The sequence below is a fragment of the Lepisosteus platostomus genome, chromosome 2 (assembly GCF_059453375.1).
Source record: "Lepisosteus platostomus isolate fLepPlt1 chromosome 2, fLepPlt1.hap1, whole genome shotgun sequence".
NCBI lineage: Eukaryota > Metazoa > Chordata > Actinopteri > Semionotiformes > Lepisosteidae > Lepisosteus > Lepisosteus platostomus.
In genome coordinates this window covers 78087146-78113634 of record NC_142612.1, presented here as the reverse complement: position 1 = coordinate 78113634, position 26489 = coordinate 78087146, and the positions used below count along the sequence as shown (strand labels likewise).

The 26489-nt window shown below is 43.0% G+C and overlaps 1 protein-coding gene and 1 long non-coding RNA gene across 3 annotated transcripts; one reads left to right on the top strand and one right to left on the bottom strand.

Annotated features, from left to right (window-relative positions):
* Window positions 1–920: 920 nt before the first annotated feature.
* On the bottom strand, window positions 921–17117 carry LOC148677310 (uncharacterized). Of its 2 annotated transcripts, XR_015930511.1 has the most exons (3): window positions 16978–17116; window positions 16240–16319; window positions 921–7381 (listed from the first exon to the last, which is right to left on the bottom strand). It is a non-coding gene; the product is annotated as an uncharacterized LOC148677310 (long non-coding RNA). The 2 variants fall into 2 exon arrangements; XR_015930510.1 differs by lacking the exon at window positions 16240–16319 and having other exon boundaries at window positions 16978–17117.
* aadac (arylacetamide deacetylase) lies at window positions 16997–23840 on the top strand. The gene is made up of 5 exons (XM_088620287.1): window positions 16997–17497; window positions 20020–20245; window positions 21377–21446; window positions 21871–22042; window positions 22358–23840. The coding sequence occupies exons 1-5, from the start codon at window positions 17360–17362 to the stop codon at window positions 22955–22957; spliced, it is 1206 nt and encodes a 401-aa protein (XP_088476413.1). The 5' UTR covers window positions 16997–17359; the 3' UTR covers window positions 22958–23840.
* Window positions 23841–26489: the final 2649 nt, after the last annotated feature.

Below are 26489 nucleotides of genomic sequence, written 5' to 3'. Positions count from 1 at the left end.
TTGGACACTTTCTGCAACTACCAAGACCTATACCTGAGAGAAAAGTAAGCGAGCAAATATTAAAAACAGAAAATCCATATCTAAAAATTATTTGTAACAGTAAAATATTCCCGTAGTTTGTAATAGTCCACAGGTGTTTGAAAAAGAGCCCAGTAGCCATCTTCCTCTTTGAATCATATCTGACATTACACACTGGAAATATCATCAGGAAGAAACATAAAAGAACCTACATTATATGGCATGAAATAGGCTAAAATTACGAAAGCAGACAACGGAGTGTTTCCATGTAAAACTGAATCATGGAGCAAATAGCACAGATGTTTCTGCTTAAAGCTTAATAAATAGCACAGAGACCCTGAAAACAGTATCTCAATCCACCCTAGCGCAGGTCAGAAGCACTATAGCTATTAAAACAACATAAGATAAAGATTTTCTATGATAATTGGTGGATATATTGATTCTGTTGTCTGTCTTCTGGTGACGAAGACACCTTTGATAGAGGGTGGCGTTAGTATTTAGCACAAGCAAAATGCGAAAGAAGTATTTTGACTCCACTGATTTAGGACAGTGTCTGGAGCTGGAGGCTATAATTCTTTAATACTTCAGAGGTGTTCTTCTATGACTGGCAGCTGAAGAGGTAACAACAAAAAATAAGAAGAAAAATTAAAGGAGAAAGAAAGCTCTTTATAAAATGATAAAATAAATAATAACAACCAATTAAGGAAATGGAGTATGGTGAACCATAAGCACAGATTAAAATGGATATTAGAAAAGTCAAGAAAGAGGTAGAAAATAAGATTGCAATGGAGGCTTAAATGGATAATAAAATATGTTCTCAGCAAAAGAACTAGAAGAAGTAAAGGAAGAGGTATTTTGGAGACAGTAATTCGCAGACAATGAAAGAAAAATGACTAAAACTGTATATAAATTAACATTTTACTTGGGATTATACAACACCAAGGAAGAAACAGGCATCATACTTCAGGCTAAGTAACGTCAGATCTACGTAAAAGAGCATCAGGATAGAAGAGGCAGAAACATAACACACAGCAGAAGCACTTATGGTTATCAGATCTCCAGACCTCGATGTTACTCTACCACTACTCCGAGAGGTGTTATTTATCGACCATTTACAAAGTTTACAGGGAGCAGCTGCTCAAGACAGGGATAATCCATTTCTAAAAAAATTGTTAACGTCGCAGCTTTCCATAAAAGGGTGGATGAGCATAAGATGAAGTGAAATAATTTTAGACCAATGTCTTATTTCTATTATATGGAAACTGTATAACATCTGCATTCTGGCCGATAGTCAACAACTTCTTGGTGTTCCCTGCAACAGCAGTAAGAGCAGTAATAGATACAATCAGAACATATGATATGGTAAATACATAAGACAGAAGATAGGTCTGCCTTACCTAAATATGTATAGCTCTGGGAGACTGAAACTGCGGGTTACTTTTACAGAAGTAATTTTTCGTATTGACATGAATGACCCTTGTATCTAAACCAGACAGCTGTTACAAAATCTCTGTTGTCTGGAAAGCACCTGTTACAGTCGTTACTACTGTAAGTCTTTACCCTTGTGCCATCGCAGCAGAAGGCTAATTTATGGTTTCCACCCAAAAGGTTGGAGTGCTGTGGCAATATGAATAGCTCTTTTTTACATTAAGCAGAAAGGAACTAATTGTAAGGTCAGGAAATTAATTTTTTACACATCTTTACTTTTTAAAATTGTAAAGACCATACTTATTGTTCTTTACTGGGTCTTGTGGGTCTAAATTGTTTTCTGTTTTGGTTTTTTAAAACAGCCCCTCCAAGTTTGTGCACGTTCATGGGTTTAGAGTATTGGTTCATAAAATAATGGTCTGACTCTGTGGGACAGAACTAGGTAAAAAGGGTGTAATTTGATATTCATGGATCTCTCCTGGGTTATGTGTCTCTTTCATCACCTGCTGTGTTGGCCTGTTGCATCCTCAAGGGTCTGTTACTTACTTCCCTTAATTGGCCCAGAAGGGAAATCTGCCCCGCAGGAAGGTGAAAGACAAAACACAACAAACAGTATATTTAACACAACACGAACCCATAAACAAAGAGACATACAGTAGGTATGATGAAAAATAAAAATATAAAGTTATATATACAATGGATTGTTAAAATTAAGCAGGTTACTAGCTGGACTAAAAAATAACTTAGTTCTATTGCATTTGAATCTACAGTAGATAATCTAGACCAACTCGCAGGTGGAAGGAGCTCAGATTCGCTGTGCAAAAGGTGGCCGTGACAGTCAGTGATGACATTGGCCTTCCGCACTGTTTGTTTGATGTAGGTGTCGGAGAGCTGCAGTTGTTGTGCACCAATAGTTTTGCTGGCTACCTTCACATTCCTGCTTTCATTGCATGTATTAATGTTACCAACCGGGCGACCACAGTGAATGTTAGGACAGGTTCAATAAATGTCCTATAGAATAAAGTCATTGTCGCAGCACATACATTACAGAAGCTGAGTTGTCTTTGGAAGAACAGTTGCTGCTGACTCTTCTTACGCATGGCATACCTGTTTCCCTGAAACTCACTGTTTCACTGATGAGATCCATCTCTTCCTGAACAAAGCTGCACCTGGTTACTGACAAGATCCTTGAGCGTGAGCATTCTCTTGCAGATAGAGCTGTTATCCAGTGAATTTTGCTACTGTAGGTGATAGAACGAGTGAAACAGGGATCGTGATAAGGAGTTTCTTTGAAATATGTTTCTCATCGGGTCTCGTCTGTGGGAGTCTCAAACAAGCTACCCAACCGTAAGAACAAAAGAAAGGTTACAAACTATAGAAAGCTATGCCATCTAGCATGTTACTTAGTAGCTAACTGACCATGACTGACCATATTGTAGGTGCCAACACCCTGGCTTCTTTCCAAAAAAGTGCTGGATGAGATCCTTTGATTAACTCGCTAGGAGAAACCAAAAAAACACTAGACGAACTGCTTCCTCTCGCTCTTAGCCTTTCTTATGCTCTTGTGCAAACCACGAGCAGCAGACTCAAACCGTGCACCACACAAAATTCATGGTTTTGTCAAGTCCAGTTTCAAGGTCATTGTTTCAGTCACTTGCTCTGGACAAACTGTTCATTGGTAAAGCTGTTAATCAGATTGTCCTTCTGAAAAAAAATTGATATAATTGAGATAACAGGAAGTGGAACCAAGGACCGCACATTCCGATACACTGGGAGGCAGTATCATATAGTTTGCTTGTCTGAATTCTAACAGTGTGAAAGAGAGAAAAGCTGGAGAGCTGAAGGCTAGTTTATGGGTTGGAGTCTGACAGTCCATCTGCAGAATAAAAAAACTAAATCAAATCTGGGTTTTTACAGCCTGACTGAAACCCAGATGCTCATAAAAACCTGTCAAGACAGCTGCCAGCACTCCATTATTGCAATAATTAGGAAGATTAACCTGCAGAGAAGCAGAGGTCTCTCTCCTAGACCCCAACCAAGGAGACTTTAGTACTGTGGGATTCTTGAAGACCTGAACACATACTATTTATATCATTGTTTCCAGAGCCCAGAACTATGCTGCAGGATATCTGGAGGCCTGAAGGCACGAAACATCCCAGAACCAATGTACATACTGTACAGTACAGTATATATATTCCAAGGCAAACAGAAATTTCAAATCGCTCCTTTCTCAAACTGTTCAGGCAACAGAGGTAGCCCTACAAAGAAACTTGTGCTCCCATTTCTTACATACTGTACAATCCACCTAAGAAGTGTGATGCTGTTACACAGTGTTGATGACCTATGACAGCAGTATCACTTTGTCGCCTGACCTCAGAAGCTCAGCAAGGCTGGACCTCATCATTTCTGGGAGGAAAGCCAGCCTTATGCTGTAAGTAATGAAGATGGACCAGTAGGTGGTGCTCTTCCCTCTGCACCAAGATTGCTGCATTATGGTGACAGGGGACACTGTAGGGGCCTCTGTCCTTTGCATGGGGCAGTCCTGATAACATGGTCATTAAAGATCATTGGCACCATTCAAAAGTAGGGGTGTTAACCCCAGTATCCTAATTCCACTCTGAACTCATACAATCTGAAGCAGTTCAAGTAGAGAGCTGCGTCAGCTTACAGTACGTAGGCTGCAAAGGAACAAGTAAAGGTTTATTCCATGCTGAAAAGAGAAGACAGAAAACATGTTTCAGCCATGGAGCCTTCTCCACACCTGAAGAAGGCTCCACAGCAGAAACAATGTGTTTCTTTTCTTCTCTTTTTAGTATGGAATAAGCCTCACACAATCTGGCCTCCCTAAAGATCCCCATAATTCAAATAGAAAATGATGTTCTTACCTCTCTGATCTCCTGTGGAGCAGGATTGATGGTGCAGAATGGTTTAATTATTGTTATTAATGCAGATTACAAAACGTCCAAATATAAACAGTATATCTGCTTTGAGCAATCCATTTGAAAATTATGAGTAAAGTTTTTTTCAAGTTGCTTTTCAAATTCTGTTTACCAATGCTAAGCCATTTGTTTTGACAAAGGACTATTTTTCTCTTCTCACTAATCTCAGTACCGGGAAGAAGGATTTATTTTCAGATTGTACTCTACTTTTTTAGAAAAAGAAAGACAAGCATATTGTACATGCTCTTTGGGTTTTTAAAGGAGGAACAGAACAGATATTGATCCCTATGGAATTATTAACACCTCCCGAATTAAACTTTCTTTAATGATGGACGAGAGCTGTCAACGTGCTGGAATGCTGATTTTTTCTCAGGGTTAAAGATAACTCTCACTTAAAGGAATGTTGCCCTGTTTTCCATTTGTCCCGCTGGAGGGTAGGTCTCGTGACTCTCCTGTGTCACCCCTGCAGGCTTTATTTTCTCAGTGTTGTGTGTACTCTGCACACGTACAGTATAGAGGCAACCTGCACCAGCAGTGGAGATACTGACCTGTGTTTGTGCGTTCTTTGTTTTCCACTGCAGCTGAATTCTCTCCCTTACCAACATTTCAGGATCTTTCCCTCCGTGTAGCTGCAGTGGAGGAACTCTGGTAAACCAAAACTTTTTTTCTCTTTAACCTCTCTCTCACACAAATAAAAGAAAACACACAAACTTCCACAACATGACAATTTTCTCTTTTTTTGCGAACTAAACAGTTCTATACACATATAATACCGGTGTGGATCCGTTACTGATTTTTTTATTAAGTTAAAAAGGATACAAAAAGGCAGGGCTCCCAATAGGCAATCTCATACAACTATGTTTTCCAACTTCGAATACTCCACTGTAACGGTGATAAAGGAGAACCTTAGGAATCATGAAGTGTGGATTTTGTGCTCACGTATCCTTTTGTGGTGTTCTTTTCTCTGCAGATTGCAGAGCCATGCTTGCAAAGACATGTTTATTGAATTAATAATGAAGCACTGGTTGATAGGATTCTTGAAACATCTGGGAAGGGTTTTGTGCTCGTCAGAACTGCGCTCCCCCCTGACAGAAGCCCAGACGTGGCTACACAACCACACTGCCAGACAGACAGCGGAGCCGGCGAGAGACCCCACAGGAGATTGAGCAAGAAGATGCTTTATGGTTCGGTAAGGGATGTGGATCCCCTGCAGGGAAGTTTTATGCTCCTGAAACCGGTGCAGTGGATCTTGCTTATGAAACAGTCACAGGGCTGATTTATGTAGTCAAAAGATTTCCCTGGAAGAGGCTGAGAAAGTATGAAACTATACTTTGTCTTGAACCCTAAATACACCCAGAGTCACTGTGCTTCCTCATTTTGATATAAGGTTCTGCAGAAAAGCTGCAAGTGACATTGCCCAGTGCCGAGAAAATCACTCATCCCTTCTCTGGCTAATACATTCTTCAGAGAGAATTTTACTCGGGTACGTGTTCATACAGCCAGGTATATTACTGAAGCAGCGGGGATTGGAACGCACAACCTTCTGGCTAGGAGTCTATAGACCTGAACACTGCTGCACAGCTCTGTTTTACTAGTCAATCCACACCATTTCAGGTGTGGTGACATTGCAGTTTTCTTTCCCCGCAGAATATGTCAACGGGTGAACTCCAGAAACCAAGCCACTCAGTTAGACAAGGGGGAGAAAGCACGGAGATGGAGATGATGCCATTTTTTCCACAACAGCAGGGAGCCATGCCGGAGATGCTTATTTACTGAACTGAAAAGGCTGTTTTATGCTTGTGCGTATCCAGTCGAGACTAATCAGTTTTTGTTTTATGTTGTATTATCATGCGTTTCCCCACATGTTTCTGCTTTGCCATAAAGACCTGGCGCTCTTGTTGTGGAATATATGAGCGCCCCCGCCTTCACACTCCAGTCCCTGTTCCAGTGTGGATCAATGGTGCCGTCTCCGTTTGGACTGGGTGAAGTCAGCGTCGTCAGAGCCAGCGCTGCATTTTAAGTGCTTAAAAAAACTTTGTCTCAGAACAGCGGGGGGAAACAAGTAGGAAAAAGATTTGTTTGTAGAGCAATTAAATTTGAGAGATTATGTGTCGCCATGGAAACATTTACTGTATGACAAACGTGTGCGGTATGTGAGTCCTCGGCCTTATTTCGTCTGTCCAGCACACATTTTCCTATCAGGTAACCACCAGGCTGCAGCTGGCTCGGAGTTACTTCAATTACGACAATACAGTCAAATAATTAATGGAATCTGTATGGTTCTGACTGCTACCGTTTCCTCTTTAGTTTAGCCAAAATTCTTCTTGGAGGCCATTTGAAAGGTTTGAGGGTAATATTAGTTTTAGATTTGACCCAGTCATAACAATAATAAAAAACGGCCCCCCATTGTTCCCTGTCCATGATAGTGTAATTTACTAGCCCAGGCCTCGCAAGATCACTGATGTCTGGCAGCCAAAGTTACGAGTCTCTTAGCTCACGCTCCGTATGAAATACCGTACGTGTGAAATAAGCAACCTTTGGAAAGAAGCCACCTCACCTACTTTCCACACTCCCTTTCCACACTGAACAAAATGCAACATCTTGTGTTTCTTATCACAGCTCACAGGGTTTTACAAGCTCCGCCACGTTCTTGTAGGTGAGGTAAAACAACAGACCACATTGTGTCCCTTTGGAAACAAATAAGAACCAGTAGGTCCGCTATAATAAGGGGAGAGAAGAGCTGAACCTGTCTGCAGAGAGGACGAAGAGCAGTTTTTCCATCTAGATGGTGCTCCGCAGCAAGGCTTCCCAGGAATCGCTCCCTCCCAGGAGCTGGTGTTCCAGCAGGGAGCCGGCCGTGCTGCCCGAGCCCAAGTGCTGTCAGCTGCCGCTCGGTGAGCCCGGTCGCGGCCGCCGCTCACCGCCGGCCCGGGATGCGTTCCGTCCACAGGGCAGGGGGGCCACCCTCTCTCGGAGGGCCCGGACACTGGGGCTGGCTGCAGAGCAGAGGACATGCTAATCAGGCTCCAGTCGGCTGATCAAGAGGGCAGCCATCACAACAGTCAACATTCCTCCGGGGTGAGGAGGGGTAACCTTGCACGGTTCAGGGTCACATCCCAACAAAAACACACAGCTGCACCCCCAGCCCCCCCGGCCGGTTCCCACCGCTCGCCCTTCTGGCTCTTTCCTTGCCCTTGTGTCCATCACCGCACTAAAAACAAAGGCTGGGTTTTCTCCGGAGATCCTTACATGACCCCTAGTCAGAGCTGTGGGCGATCCCTAATGACGCCACCAGATCCCATTGTTCCACATGGGGCACAGAGGATTGCCCTTGTATTTCTCTCTCATGTTCAAATCCAGCGTTAATCTGCAGGCTTGGTGGGGGTGAGGGGGATTTGGAGATTTTTGAGCTTTTCATAGTTCTATCCAGATAAACGATTGTTCTCTGGAAGGATGATTCATGTAACATGACAGACCTCAATGCACAAGTTTATTTTGTCTTCAATTTAATATTTACGCACACTGAATTTAACCATCCTGAATTCAGCTAACAGCTTCAATGAGAGCCTGGTATCTTCACTGTAGCAGGTGGATGACGCTGTGATTGAGATCAGTGGGCAGTCACTTTCACCTGGAGCTACTGTGAACAGAGGGAAGCGCCTCATTTAACATCTTAAACAGAAGAAGATGATTAATCTTATCAAGATCTACATTAGCATGAACACGTTTTATTTTTTGACACTTTACTTGTTCATGTCTTAACTAGAGATAGTGCTGAGGGAGAGAATAACATTTTAATTCACTGACTCCTCCCACTACAAAAACGTGAATCTTATTACTTGCTTTGTATCCCCTTTTTATGGTCGGCATTGAGGGCTTGGCCGGCATTTTTTAGCAAACTCTATCATTTAAAAATTCAATCCGCTGTTGACATTGCATAACCTTCAGCACTTCGGTTCCAAAGAATGGAGGGAAACAAAGCCTGACACACAGAGAGGCAGAGGGCTTTGTAATTCTGCCGAGACAGTGTTTTTAAAGCTACAGAAAATCACATCAGTTACCTGCAGTACTTCATCACAACTCAGAACCGCCTTTCTGTAACGTTTCAGTGACTCTGCAGCAAAAAGCACTAGTAGCCATGTGGCAGGTCTAGCCCCTGCGTAAGAATCCTCTCTCTTGTCTTCTCCATTAGTGCTTTTAGCAGATGTTTTTTTTAAAAAAAAAGCTCCTCTTTTTCCCCCCTCTTTGGCTTCACTAAAGAGAATAAAATAGCTGAGCTGAATCTCGTGTCGAGTGGCTTAATGTTAACTGACTCTTGGTTTGTTTCGTTGAATTAGAATGCAGTTGGATTCTGTTACTTTCTTGCTGATGACATGGGAAACATTGAAGTATTTCTGTTTTGCATGTTTCACCCGAGACAGGGCTCTAATGATTTTCAGAGCAGTGCGTTTTTTTGTCATTAATGTTGGCTGTTCTTCTCTGAAGCAGGTGCTGGCCATGTGGTCGACAGTGAAACAGCATCTCACTTACCTAGCCTGCACAGAAGACCGCAAAGCCGGAAAGCATGTGCCTTTTGTACATGTTTTTAGACAGCTTTTGAGTAGGTTTTTTGAAATCTGGTCCTTTTTTATGTCAGCTGCTTGGATAATAACAATCCTCAAAGCTTGACATTACTGTTAATAAACATTTCAAACGCTGGATTCTTGACATGTAACTATCGCTGGACGTGAAGCTCCCTAATAGAGCCAGTGTAAGCTGCTGAAGTGCACTAATTCACTGCAGACTTGACTTTTGACCCTGGACGCTTGGTTTATAAATCTTAGCAGTCATGTGTACTATCGATTACCTCACATGCTTCTGACAAGCCATCAGCCTAAATGTCATGTTCCTGATGAAAGAGCACGACCGGTTAAAACCACCATGTTTATTCAGAAGAAAGTAACTGATTTAGCAGGAGTTATCTCATCTAAATATCAACGGAGAAATATGCAAGCAAAAGCAAACACTTATTTTAAACATAGCAAAATAAAATATACAATACATTTTCCACAGGACAAAAATATAAAATTATCTTTATTTTTTTCAGTAAAACCTTTTTAATTTGAGTCTTAGTAAAGGTTTCACAGACCAAGAATAGCTTTTTATTCGTCTAAGGCCGGTTTAACTGAAAATCACTGGGTACACTACAGTTCTTTAATACCTGGCATAAACAAGGACATTATACACATGGAGTCCATTGGACTGCAGGTGGATCATGTTATTTTAGTGACAACAGATTAACATGATCCCAACATGAGAAAATGGCATACTTTAAAACACTTCTCCAACCCTGGTTCTTAAGAGCCTCAGTCTAGTACGTTTTAGAGTCCACCGCAAATCATCTGTTTTTTTTTTAAATAGATTATGAACACTTGTAGGGCACTGATTGGTCATTTGAGTGACTAATTTGTCCAGTTAAGAGAAATCTGTCCGTGGGCCTGAGTGGTGCCTGAATGGTGCTCTGATTTTTGTTCTACATGATCTCTTTGTTGCTCAGCTGAACAAATTGTCCGTTTAATTGATCGTAATGAAATTGTCCCACATCTTTAAAAATGGATGATTTGGTAGCTACTGTATCTACAGTATGAAAACAAGTAACTGTACTGTTCAGCAGTACTACAAATATCCCAGGAGAGGGCGTCAGAGATCTTTGCTTTATTGAATTATGCTACTTCAACGCTCTGCCTCTTCAATCAATGTTCTCCTCATCATTTTGCTTGAAGCTGGACTGGGGCATCACACCTTGACTGATTTGGAAAGAATTACCTTTGACCAGATGGTATGCCTAAAACTGAGATTTGTTTTTTCTATTTTTATTTTTCATCCTGAACAATAGTGCTCAAATAAAACTTAATCACAAACTTACCTAATGAAAAAGCACTGCAAATTCATTCAAGATCAAACGCGTTTAAAAGGGGAGATAAGATCATTTTTTCACATTGGCAGAAGCTGCAGTTTTTAAACTGGCAGTGAAATTTGTATATTGGACTAAATGCCACATTCTTTTCCCCAGTTTAAATTATTTTGAATTCATAACCCAGAAAGTATGAAACAAATGATTTTTGTATTGTAGTGAACTGAACATGCATTTACATAGGAATGCATTGTACAAGGGTTACATTTCACACAACAAGTATCATATGATATTAATACCAGATAGTCAATAAAAGAACTGTTCTGTTCTTAAATATTTATTAACCTCTTAGACAAGATAATGCATAATAACTGTAACATTTTTGCCATTTATTTTGACCTATACCTAAAAAAATACATAATTCAATTAACTACTTTATTAGATTTATCTAATTTAATGCTCAAAACAATTTGTTTTTTCACTAACCCTAAGTGACAATACAACTACTGTATGTCCAGGTCAAATATACAATATATGCGTCTAAGCAGGTGTTAATAACGCCAATAGTAAATGTGAATTTTAATTAAAGGTTATTATTTAAAATATATGTTTTAAAAAGTGTGGGGAAAAAACACTTTTTGCTGTTTTTCTTGAGCAGGAACATATTGGGCATTTTATTAAATGTAAATCAATCAAAATACACTAGACATTTAAATATGTGTTGGTTATTATAAACACTGAACGCTGTGCCTTAAAATATATCCACAATGAATGTGTAATGAAGTGTGAAAACGTTACGGTGAAAATAAAAAAAATAGATTTTATTACACATGTTCACCTGAACAGGAAAAGAAAAAGAAAATACTACAGTGATTTGGCAAAGCACTGAAAACTGGTAGTTTACATAACGCTGGGTACCTCTCAAGAGAAAGTTATTTTCGGCTTTGTGGTACTTTATCTGGTCGGGCAAAAATCTGTTCTAGTTTCTACATTACAGTACAGCGACACCTTCTGGACACATTTATAAATAATGAGAAATGTGCTATTTGTTGGACTGAAGAAATCTAACATCGATTTCACTTGAAAAATGCCGTGATCGCCGAGTTAAACAGGTTTTATTTCCTTCCCGCAAAAACAGCTTAAGCCACTGGTCAAAATACTGCACGGGCATCTTGAGGTTCTGATTTTCCCAAACCACACGAGCAGCATGCTTCCCTGTAATTGGCCATATTTCCTCTCTGTCTCTTAAAACATAAAAGAAGATTCTCTTTCTCGTTTACTTTACTTGTTATTCTGGCTTATTATGATCGGTGTTGTGTTTAAACAGAGTGTGGAACTTTTTCTCCTTATTTTCTTCCTCCCTTACTCATCCCTAAAAGTGGTGGTTGGAGGCTTCATAGCACAGACTACGCTGGTGCTATTTTGAAATGTAACAGTGTCAGGGGCTTTGGCACACTCTCCCCCCCTCGTTCGCATTTCAGGCAGTGAGATAACCATCCTTGCCAGCAGGGACCATCCCAGTGCTGAGCTGAGTTTTTAATAGAAGTTCTCGTTCTGAAAGCCTGGAGAGGGTATTGTCTTGCCAATGCGATATTAAAGTAGTTATGAAAATACAACAGCAATTAAACTAAAAAATGTGGGCCCACACAAAGCTAACAAATGATGCATCACTAGAAAACAAACAAACCAGACTATTCAGCCTGGGGTGAAGCACTCTGGCGCTGTGCTTGGAAATGAAATCACAGAGACAGCACTGTCTGCACATACGGTATGTTGAAGCATAGTTTAGCTGTTGATGATATGGTCCTGCCTATACAGTATGTAAACTAATTAATGTCTGAAACTCTTTATATCCTGTTTTAATGAAACAATAGTTTACTGAAGAGACTGAAAAAAATAGATAGGTACAGTACATCAGCCGCACTTTATTGAGGAATTGAAAATTCATGTTTAAATCTGATCCACAGCCTGCACAGGAATCCAGACTGCAGGTGAGTGCAAGGGCAAGGACTGAAAAAAGCTGCCGATATTTTACACCTAATCTTGGGAGTACTCATGTGCAGGATTTACTATTTTGGAGCAACCTACCTTAAGCTATCAAGGGACTGAGATCTGGGGGTGTTCTTCAAGAAAAAGGATCTTGAATCAATTATCTACTGTATTCGCAGCCTGACAAGCACGCTGGTCCAGTTGGCTCTGTCTGTGTAGCCTTTCTTCTCATTACTTTTCTAAAGATATTCCTGCTCTCTTCCCTTTCTCCTCCACAAAAAGACTGCTCTGTTTAACTGAGATACTGTCCTGGGTCCATGTCAATACTTGCTGCAGCAGAATTTAAAAACAAACCCAGCATGATAGCATGTGACAAGTCATATCTCAAGCCAAGGGGGCAGAAAGGACTGATCAACAGACAAGAAGCTCTCTCGTGCTTTTTGTTCAAGAGAAAAAATAGAGAAATCCCTGATCACTCAGCCTCTTGACTGCATTTCTGTAAAATGCTGAAGGGCATGTTGTTTGCCATCACAGGATGAATATGCTGACAAAACAGGGTCCCAAGTGAACACAGCAAACTGGGATGAATGATTCAGTGCTGCACTAATGCTGCCAAATGCTGTCTTGTCTGTCTAGGTATTCTTTGAAAGACAGCCAGCTATGAACTCAACACTTTTCTGCAGTGTCACACACTGCAGCTAATAAAGCTAGAAACAAGTATATGATCAAGCACAGCCGAGGCCTGAAACACAAAGAATGAAAAGGACAGTGAGATGTTCTGATTCGTAGTAATAACCCCACAGTACTACTGTGTTCATGTACATTAGTTACCTGTATACAGGTCATGTTGGTCAAGGCCTGTTCAAATGCCTATTGTTCAATAAGCTACTTTTTAAAATCTAAAATGCTTCCAATTAAATGCATCCATCTGTACAGAAACCAGCAGAAAAAAACTGTGACTTTCATATCTCAAAGCATGAAATTATTAAGCCTGAGCTGACATCTTCAGACTCACTCAGTGACTTGCAAAAGCATACAGTGCCACAAGACCATTATGAGCAGCACGAAAGTTTTAATAAGGTCACCATCTGACATTCACAGTCTCCTGGATATATGACATTGATCGGCTTTGACAGCCTTTTAATTGTCAACAATTTGTCAATCGCTGTAGGAATTTCAGATCAAGGAACGTGAAGGAATGCTGATGGGGTGTGGGCCTTTTGAGTATTCTGTAGAAAGTAGAAGCATTGTCTTTAACCCAAATAAAATATGTTGTGGGTATGAAAGCTTTGTTCACTTGCACCCTTGAAATGTGAAGTTTGAAATGTGTGGTACTAAAGCACAGTATGTCTCTATCAATTCATTTCTCCATAATTCAGCTCTGATTGCAGAACTACTACATGTACATGGTATTGCAAGTGCAGTGAGCCGGGGCTGTTTGAATAAGATTGCATACTCAGATTCAGAGCAGAGATTCCTTCGCCCCACAGCAAACCCACCAAACAGACATGGATTTATACCATAATCCACTTAAGCATCACAGATGTTATAGAAATAGGTTGGGAATTTACAATGCGTAAGTCCAGCTTTAGGAGTAATTATTGACTAGACAAGATTTCAGCACTTGGTGATTCAATGTTGGGAAGGTACCAACAAGACTCCACAAATTCTGTTGTTCCAAGATACTGCATGTTGCAAAACAAAGAGTTAATCACTGCATATACAGTGTGTATTTGATTATACTTACATTCCCTCTTCCTGGAGAGTGTTAATCATAATAAACCTACAACGGTTTTTAAGTGCTTGCGTGGGTATCTGGAAGGATGTCAAAAAAAAAGACGTAAATCTCAACACGACCGTGGCGACGCTGCTTTTAAAAGCATTTTGCCTCATCGGTCGCCCACCTCCGGACCCAAAGGAGGAAAGTGGGGCTGCTCCAAGCTGGTGCTCATTCTTGATTGTTAATGTCAGGTGACAGCTAACAAGCAAGAAAGCAAGCAGGCGTCTGACTCCGACTCCCCCGCTCGGTTCAATTAAGAGAGGCAGCCTCTTCTAAACTAAAAAAAACCAGAACGAACACGCTCTCACACACGTGTGTATGAGCAATGAAACGAGGAGAGCTGCCTTCCCACCATAAGTGTAGAACACTTGATAAAACATTACAGTGCAGTTTACCACAGTACGCCTTACAAAAGAAGAGTTCAGCGCAGTAAAGCTGTGTGATGTAACTGCCAGGAGAAGTATGGAAAAGCAGAATGTGACACAACCCAACTGCCAGCAGGGTAAAGCAAAGCAAAGTCAGAGTGCAGAATAAGCAGAAATGCTTTGAAAATTTGCCACGGTAAACTCTGATAAATCATAAATGATGTAAAACGCTGAGCTGGGGGGAGGGGTAGCATAAGTTAAACTAAACAGCATGAGATTCTTTTTTGTCACATACAGGAAAGGAGAAAGGAAAACTTCCCCAGGACAATGGCTTCCAAATGGAATCAAGACCCAAACAATAACCGCATGACAGTCAAAGCTATTGTTGCTATTTTGCAATCTGCCGAACAACATCACTGTAACCTCTCCGTACAACGCGTACGCATCCTCGTGTGGGGGTCACTAGACTGACCTCAGGCCCGTTTTCCACCTCTCTGCTGGTCTCAGGGCTGGACTGTGGTGTTCGTGGGCCCCAGGCCCTTTCACCCCGAAATGGGCAAAAAGAGGGGTGAACACCAATTGAACGACGTCGATTGACTTGATGCACTCTAAACTATTCCAATGCTAAACCCCCTGACTGACGGGGCGAGTCGCGCGACCCTCACTCCGATCCTTCTGGCTTCTAGAACAGCCGCTGGATAGCGTACGCTGATTGATCGGGAGCACCTCGAGTCGAGCTTCAGCTCGTGTTTCGTGAGTCACTTGTGCTTCCCTCCTTCATGGGCCCTAAAGATTTCGGAGGCCCCCAGGCACTGTGCCTACAGAGCCTAATGGGAAATCCAGCACTGATAACATCAGGCCGTGCTGGGGATGAACTGATGCAGAGGCTGTGCCACTCCTGTCCTGCTGTGAACACTGCTGTCCCCCTGGGAATGTTATTTATTTAAAAGGGTACAGACTTTGAACCTCCCCACAGCTGCTAGGTTTAGCAGTTGCTATCTTGGAGCCCTGCTTTTCGGGGGTCCTGGGCCATCAGTGACGGATGTCCCAGTAGGCTCTGTAGGCACAGTGCATCAGGTCGATCGACGTACAGTCATTCAACTGGCGTTGACCCTTCTTTTTGCACATTTCAGAGTGAAAGTGCCAAGAACCTACGGACACCTAAATCCGGCCCATACAGTGCATGTTAAACTCTCCTCGGCCTCGCTTTCCTCCTGAGGTACCAGGGAAAGCACTAAGGCACATTAGCTACAGTATTAACGACGTAGAAAGCTCGGGTGCAAATAATACCGGAGCTGCTCACCCAACTCCGTTAACGACAGTAAACCAGATCTGTTTAAAATCACTATTATAAGACAACACAGTGATTGCCAGTTTAGGGGCCCAGGAAATCCACTTTCCTCAGAGAGAGGTCATGAGACTCCCCAGAAAAGTAGTGTATTACCTGCATTACATCCAAAACGGTCCAATCAAATCTCATTCTAGCTGCTTTGATGTTATACTGTATACAGTAGGACTCTTTTTCACGGTTCACGTTAATAACAGAAAAGGAGGGGGATATTTGTTGCTTTTTCGAATCCAGTTATTAGACACACAGAACTTCAGTCCAGCTGCTGGTTTGCTAATTCTTTCTTAATCCTACTTCCTGGAAAGAAAATAATTTAATCAGTGTACTTCCTCTACTGATCAAAACACCTGAGGCAGTGCACAGAGGTGAAGTTTTGGTCTCTTCCTCCCGAATTCAATTAGTTTTTGCACAAACTATCGGTCTAAAATAACAAAAATTGGAATGTCGGGCAGTTCTTACACTCCAAAACAATTACTCACCCCCTCTCTCCCATGGCGTATTTGTGAATATAAGTTTCGCTTCACTTCAGAGCACTATCTAAAACAAACATTTCATCGCCCTGAAATGAAAAATGACATAATCCTAATACAAATGCGACCGTTGACAGACAAAACCCTAAAGCAAATGTTTTTTAACTGTAGTTGGGCTGTATTATATATCTATATCGACGCTAACTGAAACATGATTTACTCTACAGATGGCGAATGAGAATGTAATTCTGTAAAGCTCGCGCTTAATGAAAATTATAGGGTTGGCGCACCTTTCGAAATGAGACGCGCGGTGCTTTATTCTCGTATTTAAGTCGCATCGACGGAATAACACTTTTCAAATCACTCGGCGTTTACACGATGTAATCCAAGGACTCCCACTGGTTCCAAGGCGCCTGGGAATACTTGTATAACACGAAGATGTACTGTCGTTTATTCAAATCGCTTTCCCCACGTACAGTAAACAAGACAGCTAGCAGCCCCACACCAGCGCAGCTGCCTGGATCCAGCTGGGTCTGAGCAAACCCCAGCTCATTCCTTGAAGGTGCACGGTTTTGCTCGAATCACACGGTACTTTGAAAAGTTTGCCTAGCCCTGCGAGTTTACTTAACCGTGTTGGAGAGCCACTGCAGTTCGCATGAGCTCAATGTATTTCAAGTTTATTTCAACCCCCTCTCTCACACAGGCGGGTACGAACACTACAGCTTCACGCACATGGGTCAGTCTTACCGTTCAGAGGACATGCGAGAGGACACATCGGGGTCTGAGGGACATGTAGATTGCCGGATATTTTTTTTTTTACTCGAGAAGGCTGGGGCACGCTGGTAGATTTTTATGTTCACTTGTTTATTTTTGCATGAGTTTGATCAACTACAGCAAATGCGCTACAGTGCCCCTGACTGCGCCAGCGTGTGATCGCCTTGGTGAGAGCTTTTGATCACTTGAATATAATGATCAGATGACATTAACACGTGCTGTCATATCTTACTGGCTCCGCTCCAAAATTAATACCAGATTACACTTTGCCCTGACAGAAGTGATTTGTTAATCAGCAAAGCTGACAGAGAGGTTGTTTCTACACTCTATAAAATCAATTATATTTGAATGCAGAATGGGGTCAAAAGGCATAATTTTACTGCTAATAGGATCCTTGACTGCGTATTACATATATTCACCTATTCCGGATGAAATTGAAGACAAATGGAAGCTCATGATAACTGATTCTTTCTTCCGAAGTCTCAGTCACCTGGTAGGTCCATTTTTTTTTTGTAAAAATCAACAACGATTAAAAGGATTAAAATGCAGATACCTGGTACGAGTTTCTTTAACAACGCGTTTAATTGAGGAGCTCCATATCGTCAAACGGGCTGTTTTTTATTTTCTTGATTCGATTTTAACCACCGAAGCGATGACCAGGCAGTATCGACATGCTGTTTTTGTTTTACTGTTAATTTCAGTGTGCATGCGTGCGAATAATCAGACCTTTCGATCTCTTTTTATTTTATTTAACAGCGTTTATGTTGTGAATGGACATACAGTAGGCAGCCGCTACGGTAATTTAGACTGACTAGTTACATGAGATTATGTCAGCCATTCATAATCCTACTATTGTAGACCTTCTCATGTAATTCTAATTATAGAAGTTATCAGGGAAAACCTCACAGTCACTATTGTATTTAATAACCGATTAAGACAGCATTTTTAATAGTACTGGCAAATATGTCTGCAAATTACTCTTATGCTTGATGACTGCTTTTAGTCGGTTTTAATGTTGACAAATTAATTTTCTAGACGTTTAATACTGCCTTTGCATTGTGTTTAAACCCTTTTCGTCAGGGCATTATTTTATCTTTGTACAAACTTATTTTTGTTGTGCTGAAAAACTGGTTGTGGGTTTGAGCTCTAAACTCTAACGCATTCCGGTCTCATACAGTAACAATTCTGGTTTCTGCTTTCCGAAACGGCACTTTCTGCTGTATCAGGAGTTTGGTCGTGATTTGTTAACATGGGCCTCGAGAGACAGTCCGAATTGTTAATTAATAAACGTAAACCCCCGTTCATTATAATATCTGTTTGCCTCTAAAACTGGTATCAGGCTAAACAAAGCCAAATATTAGCTAAATAAATGCTAGTTTCTCGTCTAATATAAACTGGCACGCTTTTATTAAAAGACAGGTCAGAGAGGCTGTGTACAGTACTGTAAATCTGGTTTGGCTACCTTTGCAGTTAATTTCGCCCCACTACATGTCCTTAGGGCTCGAACGCTCAAAACTAGAGCATATTTATGCGGTTGCAGATAAACAAATAGAGGGTTAAACGAGACAGGTTTTAATGGTACTGTACGTGGAGACCCTTTAAGATGAAACATGAGTCCCCACACCCTGTCAGCCAAGAGAAATGTGAGACAAGGTTAATGCACCAACTCTGAAGAGCTGTGTTTTTCCATATAGACTGATTTTTTCCCCCTTCATGTGTTGTGGAAAACATTGGAAATCGTCTTGAAAGAAGGAATCATCTGTAAATAATTTGGCCACCCCCCCCCCCCCCCCCAAAGTAAACAAATATTATATATCAACACATGATTGTGCAATCCCCTGGCTTTCTGAAGTGAGGGAAAACTTAAAGCAAACTCCACTGGCAGATTGAAGCCCTTCTGTGAGAGCAAACGTTTTCTGAGCCTTATCAACACAGTGGGCAGATAATCTCACTTTAGCAGTTAGATCAAGCAGTCCAGCATCGATGGGTTTAAGAGTTATTGAATTTAGCGAAATGCCTTGGACGTGGATGGGTTTGGCTTATGTACTGATGAGGCGTGTAGAACAGACTATTCTTTTGAGACTTTATTTTTTAAAAAGCCTACCACCGAAAGGGTACCGAGCTCTGGCCGAGAGCACATCACAGCAACGCAGTACCACCGTACTGTATGTCTGCGTGCCCCTAGCCCTAGGCCTGACCCCGCTGAACCCTAGCACTGTGTGTGCTGCAGAGAGAAGGCAGACATTGGGGAGCTGAAAGGGGAAACCAAAACGGCACACTCCAGCTTGTTGACGTGGGGGTTCTGGGTCGGCTTCATGTGCCGGTCTGGGTAAGACCCTCCTTCTGTGGCCAGAGGCCGCCTGCTGGTCGTGCCCTCGAGGTGAAGCAGAGTGAGGCTTTGCTGTTCACGTGAGGCGCTCTGCAGCAGGGGGAGGGCAGCTCGGTGCAGCGCCCAAGACTCGATACACACCCGCACTCTGCCCTGTTTGCAAGCTCCACCGTGTTGCTGGGTTTTTTTTTGTTTCTCACCACAACGTGTTTATTCTCCACATATGTACTGTATATCGCTGGGTGTTAGGGAGTAGTTCAAGTGGGTGCTGCGTCGGCGTGCGTAGGCTGCAAAGGAACGGGGAACGGGGTTTACTCCCTGCTAAAAAGAAAAGAAAGGAAACACAACGTTTCCGCTGTGGAGCCTTCATCAGGTGTGCACTGTCTACGTTGTGCGGTGTTGTCTGCTGTCCTGCATATATCCAGAGAGAGCAGTGTAGAGACGGATTTCAGTGTACAGTACATGAATGTATGGCAACAAACTCCTCTGCTCCACTCGACATGGGCGTAGCGGAGAGGGTGGACACGAACAGGGCCATGACACACTACAGTAGCAGACGGTTGTCTTTTACCGCCGAGGCAGTGGAAGGAGAGTGATTCCTCGGGGGGGCGGGGGTTGCTACAGGCTGGCGTGACTCCTCCGAGTGCGCTGCCCTCGTCTTGCTCCTCCCTTGCTGTGTGCCGCAGGCGGACGCCCTGGAGCTCGTGGGCCTGAAGGACTACATGGACGTGATGATGCTCATCACCCTGGCGGAGCGGGTGACCCCGGCCGCGGACCGCGACACGACGGTGGCGGAGGCGCTGTTCGACGGGGTGGAGGTCTTGGTGTACGAGCCGCGGCGGGAGAGCGCCGGCGCGCCCAGGAGGGCCGTCATCTACCTGCACGGGGGAGGCTGGTGTCTAGGCAGCGCCAGTCAGTATCCCCCACCCCCCCCGCGCGCAATTCTAATACACTGTTACACAGGCACCGGGCTGCAGGGGCAAGTGGGGACGATTTATCCATAGAGCTCAGATTGATCGAGATTTGCCATGGCAGTGAGAGTAGAATAAAATAAAATAATAAAAAGAAATTGTCCTAAAACAGACCTGGGCAGCCCAGAAAGCCCTGGAAAGCTGTAGTCCCGTGCTTGAATTCCCCAGTTTAATTCTTGAACTGGACATCATGAAGGAATACCAGAAGCCACCTGCAGTGAGGCAGGTTTTCCATTGCACTCATCAGCTTTTCTTATGACTTTAGTCTCAGCACTCCTTAAAACACCTTTCTGACGTTACTGTACAAGGCCACTTCTTTAGTGCCAGAGCCCGGACTTTTCTTCCAATCAATCTTATCTTCAAAAGCCTACGAAAGATGTTTATTTTTTCCAGATGTGTCAATAATTAGATCAGGTTACAAATGAAGACCACAGGTTGAATCAACAGATGAAACGGCTGTGTTCATGTTTGCATGAAACCTTCAGTGTGAGAATCACAACTGTTGTTTTAATCTTTGCCCGTGTTGTTAGAAGAGTCTAAGGTATCCAAGCTGGGGGGAGTTTGCTATCACTCTGCCCATTGCAGCTGAGAATCAGGGCTGGGTAACTGCAGCTGTTGAGAGTCCTACAGGTCGTACCAATATCTGATTATGGCCTAAAACTAGGGAATGGTGTTGTGGGAGGCTGTACAGAGAGGTATTGTTATGAGGATGGCTTCTTCCTTCGGCCAAGAAGGTCTACTGTACATTGCAGTGAAAATCTCTTAATAACTGAGAAAAACAGGTATGAAAATGCATGCTTCGTTAGAGTGAGGATTTGGAAAATGGGTGTACATAAATTGAAGGATGGGTGAACTACCAGTTCAAACAGGTAATCATCGGGACTGGAATGAAAGTCTCAATAAAAGCACTGGAGCGTCCCAGCTCTTCTGCAGAATAATGAGCAGTCACTCTGATCCAGGATAAGACACAGGCGCAACCAGATTTAGAAACAGGCATCTTTAAACGAGAAGTGCATGAGGAATTGCGTCACGCATTGTTTTTCAGATTTTCTTACATGCCCTTTTCCCACAGGAATGGCACCATACGACCTGCTTTCGAGAAGAATTGCCAGCGAACTCAATGCTGTTGTTGTTTCAGTAGAGTAAGGCTCATGTTTTGTGTTGTGACAGATGATCCTGCATATTCAGGGATCTTTCAGATTGCAAGTAATGCTTTTACAGTAGTGTATCTTGCAGAGTTTCCATCACCAGCAAAGGACAGTGTTGTTTTTCCTTTTCTTTGATTCACTGGTCTATTAGGAAATCATAGATTAAACATACACTCGTTGTTTCATGTCACCCAGATACCATGTGGCAGATTGCTTTAGAAGTAATTTCTCTGCAGTGTAGCCTGGGCTTTCATGGGATTGGCGCAGAGTTTCAAAACATGTTTTCCAAAAACCACCTGCAGTGAATCTTGCATTCCATAAAACACAAAATATCCTGTTGAATACAGAATCCCATAAATAGGTTCCAGCCTGTTGGTCTAATTCATTAGATATTTACATGCTTTTCCTTTCATTACAGATACAGACTAGCTCCAGCTCACCACTTCCCAGTACCGTTTGAGGATGTGTATCGCGCGGTAAAGTATTTCTTAACAGAGGACACAGTGAGCCGGTACTCGGTGGATATAAACCGCATAGCTGTGTCGGGAGACAGCGCAGGGGGGAATTTGGCTGCTGCTGTAGCACAACAGGTAATGAAACTGTATTATTCTTCCTCTTGGCATTTTTCCTTGAAAACATGTTGAAAACCCCAAAGGACTCACCAATGAAAGAATACATTTTGCTTGTGATAACTTCAAAGATTTTGATGAGTCTAGATCGCATCAGCTCCCTGCCCGAACATCTGAAGCCCCTTTTTTAACAGTATCTTGAACATGGAACAGAAACAGGCCAGCACTCACAGAGTGTACTAGACAGCACAGCCCCCCAACAAGAACAAGAATCCTTCGTCTCCCTTGGACCTCCAGGTGCTGTGCCGCTGCTTCTAAGTCTGTGTTTTGTTTCAGCTTCAGCTAGATAAAGACGTCCAGGCCGAGCTCAAGGCTCAGGCGCTGCTGTATCCTGTTCTTCAGGCACTGGACCTGAATACGCCCTCCTACCAGCAGAACGAGCACATGCCCATTCTCCCCAAGACCCTGATGGTCAGGTTCTGGAGCGAATACTTCACCAGCGACAAGTCCCTGTTTCGCTCCATGATGGCCAACAGTCACAACAGCCTGGAGTCCTCTCACCTGCTGAGGTGTGTGAACTGGAGCGCGCTCCTGCCGGAGCCGTTTCGCCGCAAGTACAACTACACCGCGCTGAGCACCGACCCGTCGCGCAGCATGGCGGCCCTCGCGGACCCGCGGGCCTCGCCCCTGCTGGCGGCAGACGCCCAGCTGAGGGCGCTGCCCAGGGCGTACATCCTGACCTGCGAGTACGACGTGCTGAGGGACGACGGCATCATGTACGCCACGAGACTGAGGGACGCCGGCGTCCAGGTGAGGCACGAACACTACAAGGGCGGCTTTCATGGCGCCATGATGTTCAGCGTGTGGCCCACGGATTTCAAAATTGCTCACAGGATGCTAAATAATTACATCAGGTGGCTAGACGAAAACCTATGAGCTGCAGCAGGCCTTAGGGCTTCCTGGTGGTTGGGCTTCTGTAGTCTTGTGTTTCTGCTTCCTTCATGGCCTGAGCTACTGTACATTAACCCTTTCATGCATGACGACCCCGTCTGTTCCTCAGACAGGAAAGGCACAGCTCTGATGACCTCGTCTGCACATGCCCTTTGCTACTGATGGCATGATCTGGGGTGAATCTCCCTACAGGGAGATTGTAAAAGAGCGCCGCTCATGCTGTTATTTCATTATTTGCTCAATATGTTTTATGCTTACAGCTGGGTGACTTTACATGGTATTTTTCTCTCAAAAAAACACACTTTAAGTAGCCTAATGTGTTTCAAAAGTTTATTTCTTTTAAAACTGTTTGCTATAATTCATGCTTGAAAGGGTTATTGTTATTTTTGTAATTATTTTATATATTTCATAAGAGCACTGCTGAGATCTTGTTTTGTACTATTACACCAATCCTACCTTTTTGCTTTTGCTTGTTTCTCTCTGTGCATGTCTAATGGCCGTGATCATTTCTGCTCTTTGAAGCGAGGAGGTTGCAGAGTATTAGCATTATTTAAAAATGAAAAATTAAGCGATCCATGTTCATTTCATTATCTGAAAAGAAATCACCATAGCTTAAATGTACATTTTTGTGCTGTGAATTATTTTGCTGAAATTTAACACAGGACTCATCAAAATAAAAGCTTTGTTGTTTGATTTTTAAAAAAATCTGTAAAATAGAACAGATTTATATTTGAGTTGATAAATCTGTCCTCTATGTTTGTTTTATTAAATGTTGCCTGTGGTGTGCTAGCTTGGCATAGCTCTCTCACTAGCTCTTCAAAGGTAAGATTGGTACACATGTCTCAATAAAAAGGATTATTGTTAATCAGGGGATGTGCACTTTAAATCCTTCCTCTCTGCAGTGAGCCACACAAGAGAAGGGCTGGTCCTCCGGTTTCTCTGTTTACACAGTGTACCCAGACCAGGGCTGTCCAATCCCTGCGCCCAGAGTCAGTGTGTCTGCGGGTTTTCAATGCATCTGAGATCTTAATGGGTTAAATTAGCTGGTTACTGTCTTAACTGGAACGATTTGCCAGCTTCTCTCAGCTCTTCATGTGGTGCTGCTTTAATGAGGACCAGAAAACCCACAGACACACCTGACCTCAAGGACCAGTACTGGACACTCTTGACAAAGACTGAACAACTCTTCCTCAGCATAAAATAACACTTGTGCAGAGGTCATTGTTGTGATGAAAGGTGACCATCTGACCACACTTATTGTTAATGTTATAGCCTATGGGAGCGCCGAGGTCTCTCAAAGTAACGCAGTCGGCCGTGGACCCCAGAAAGGCCTGGTAAAGCTTCACTCGTTCTGTGTGGTCAGCTCACCTCGCGCCCTCTGCGGCCTGTTGGCTCAGTCATACTCTGAGAAACAGCAGACCAGATGTCTGGCAGCTCAGGGCTTCCTCCTGCCACAGACAAGTGCCGCAGCTCAAGCGACGTGTTTGTGTTAGAATAATGCATCAGTTGTTTGTGATCCAGTTATTACTAGTTTTGAGTATTTCAAAGCAGGGCACGTAGGGCATAACACCGCATTCCAGCCCCACTCCCCCTCCCTGCAAATGCTGGGGCCACCCCCAGGTCTTCACCCGAAAGGACCCCTGAACAAGAAACAGAATGTGTCTAGTGGCGCTCTCCCTGCCCCTGCTGGGATTGGATCCTGCTCGTGGGCTCCGCACATGCGCAGCGCCCCCCCCGGACAGAGGAAAACCCGGCTGTGCCGAAAGACCAGATCTCCTGCTGTGGCAGAGCTCCACACGGTCGAGCTCTCAGAGGGGGGTGATGTCACCCCTCTCCCGAGTTCGGCGCACTGAGCCCTGTTCCACAAACAGCTAGGCCGGGGGGCACTGGGCACGAAGAATCGACTGTGTCAGCATGGCACCCCAAGCCTCCACTGCCCAGCCCCCCATTGACACAGGACCCCCAGTGAAGCCAGGAGCAGGAAAACAGAGACCCCCCAACACGGCACCACTGCTTCAGCTGTGAGACCAGCAACAAGCTTCTCCCTGCTGCTGATAGGGACGAAGATCTGCATCAGTTAGTAGAAGTACTAACAGTACTGGGAAGGAAGAAGGCTTTGTTTCGAAAAATAGACCAAAGAAGATCCCATGGCCAAAACTTAAACACATGTGATGTAATAGGTGTGGTGGAAGATGTAATACCGCCCAGTGGTTTATGCTCATCTTCCTCACATCTGGTTATAAAATACGAGGGAAGAGAAAAGACGACTCGGAAAATCCTTACAGCTTTACAAAATGCTTTTTAACATTAAAACAGACTGTTTGCTAAAGGAACGACGGGAACATATCAGCATATTTTAATGCAAATCCAAAAGAACTGAGGATTTCAGAGCTTTAGAATGTTTGGGGATTTTTAAAATTATCTATTTTCTGTGTGGTAATATGCATTAAATATACACAGTACAGTGGTGCTAGAAAGTTTGTGAACCCTTTAGAATTTTCTGACTTTCTGCATAAATTTGACCTAAAATGTGATCAGATCTTCACCTAAGTCATAAAAATAGATCAAGAGAACCCAATAAAATCAGTCCCACACAGCGGCTTGGGGAATTTTAGCCCATTCCTCCTTACAGAACTGCTTCACCTCAGTGATGTTGATGGGCGTTCTTGCATGAACTCCCCGCTTCAGGTCCTGCCACAACATTTCTGTTGGATCAAGGTCGGGACTTTGACTTGGCCATCCCAAAACGTGAAATTTCTTCTGCTTCAACCATTCTTTGATGGACTTGCGTGTTCAGGGTCGCTGTCTTGCTGCAAGACCCACCTTCTGTTGAGCTTCAGATCACAGACGGATACCCTGCCATTCTCCTGTAGAATGTGCTGGTACAATCCAGAATTCATAGTTCCGTCAGTGATGGCTAGCCGTCCTGGTGCTGTGGCAGCAAAACAGCCCCAAACCATGATACTGCCAACCACCGCGTTCACAACCGGGATGAAGTTCTTATGTTGGAATGCAGTGTTTGGTTTTCGCCAAACATGACACTCCTGACTCTAATTATCCCTTTAACTGAACTGATAATCCTAGAAGTTCACATACTTTTTCCAACAAAGACATTTAATGTTGGATCATTTTGATCAATAAATGAAAGAAAAAGTATATCCTTTTGTGTGTTATTTGTTTTATTGGGTTCTCCTGATCTTTTTCTATGACTTAGGTGAAGATCTGATCACATTTTAGGTCAAATTTATGCAGAAAGTCAGAACCTTCTGAAGGGTTCACAAACGTTCTAGCACCACTGTATGGAGAATTATATTGTTGTGTTTCCTTCTGAAGGTGATAAAGGTCGTGGCAATATTAAATCAAGACTCCTGAACCAAAAATGGTGAAAGGTGCATTACCACAGTCACTCCCGAAGAAACTCTTTCCTGGCATGTGATTATGAGATACTAAGATAAGATAAGGGGAAAAAAAAATGACTCAGAAAATCCTAACAGCAGTACAAAATACACTTATATTG

What these genes read in the sequence shown, in the direction of transcription:
- aadac (XM_088620287.1), top strand. Translation starts at nt 17,360, where the DNA reads ATGGGGTCAAAAGGCATAATTTTACTGCTAATAGGATCCTTGACTGCG. An exon ending in TCCGAAGTCTCAGTCACCTG is followed by an intron (nt 17,498 to 20,019) that starts GTAGGTCCATTT and finishes TGTGTGCCGCAG; the next exon opens with GCGGACGCCCTGGAGCTCGT. An exon ending in CTGGTGTCTAGGCAGCGCCA is followed by an intron (nt 20,246 to 21,376) that starts GTCAGTATCCCC and finishes CTTTTCCCACAG; the next exon opens with GAATGGCACCATACGACCTG.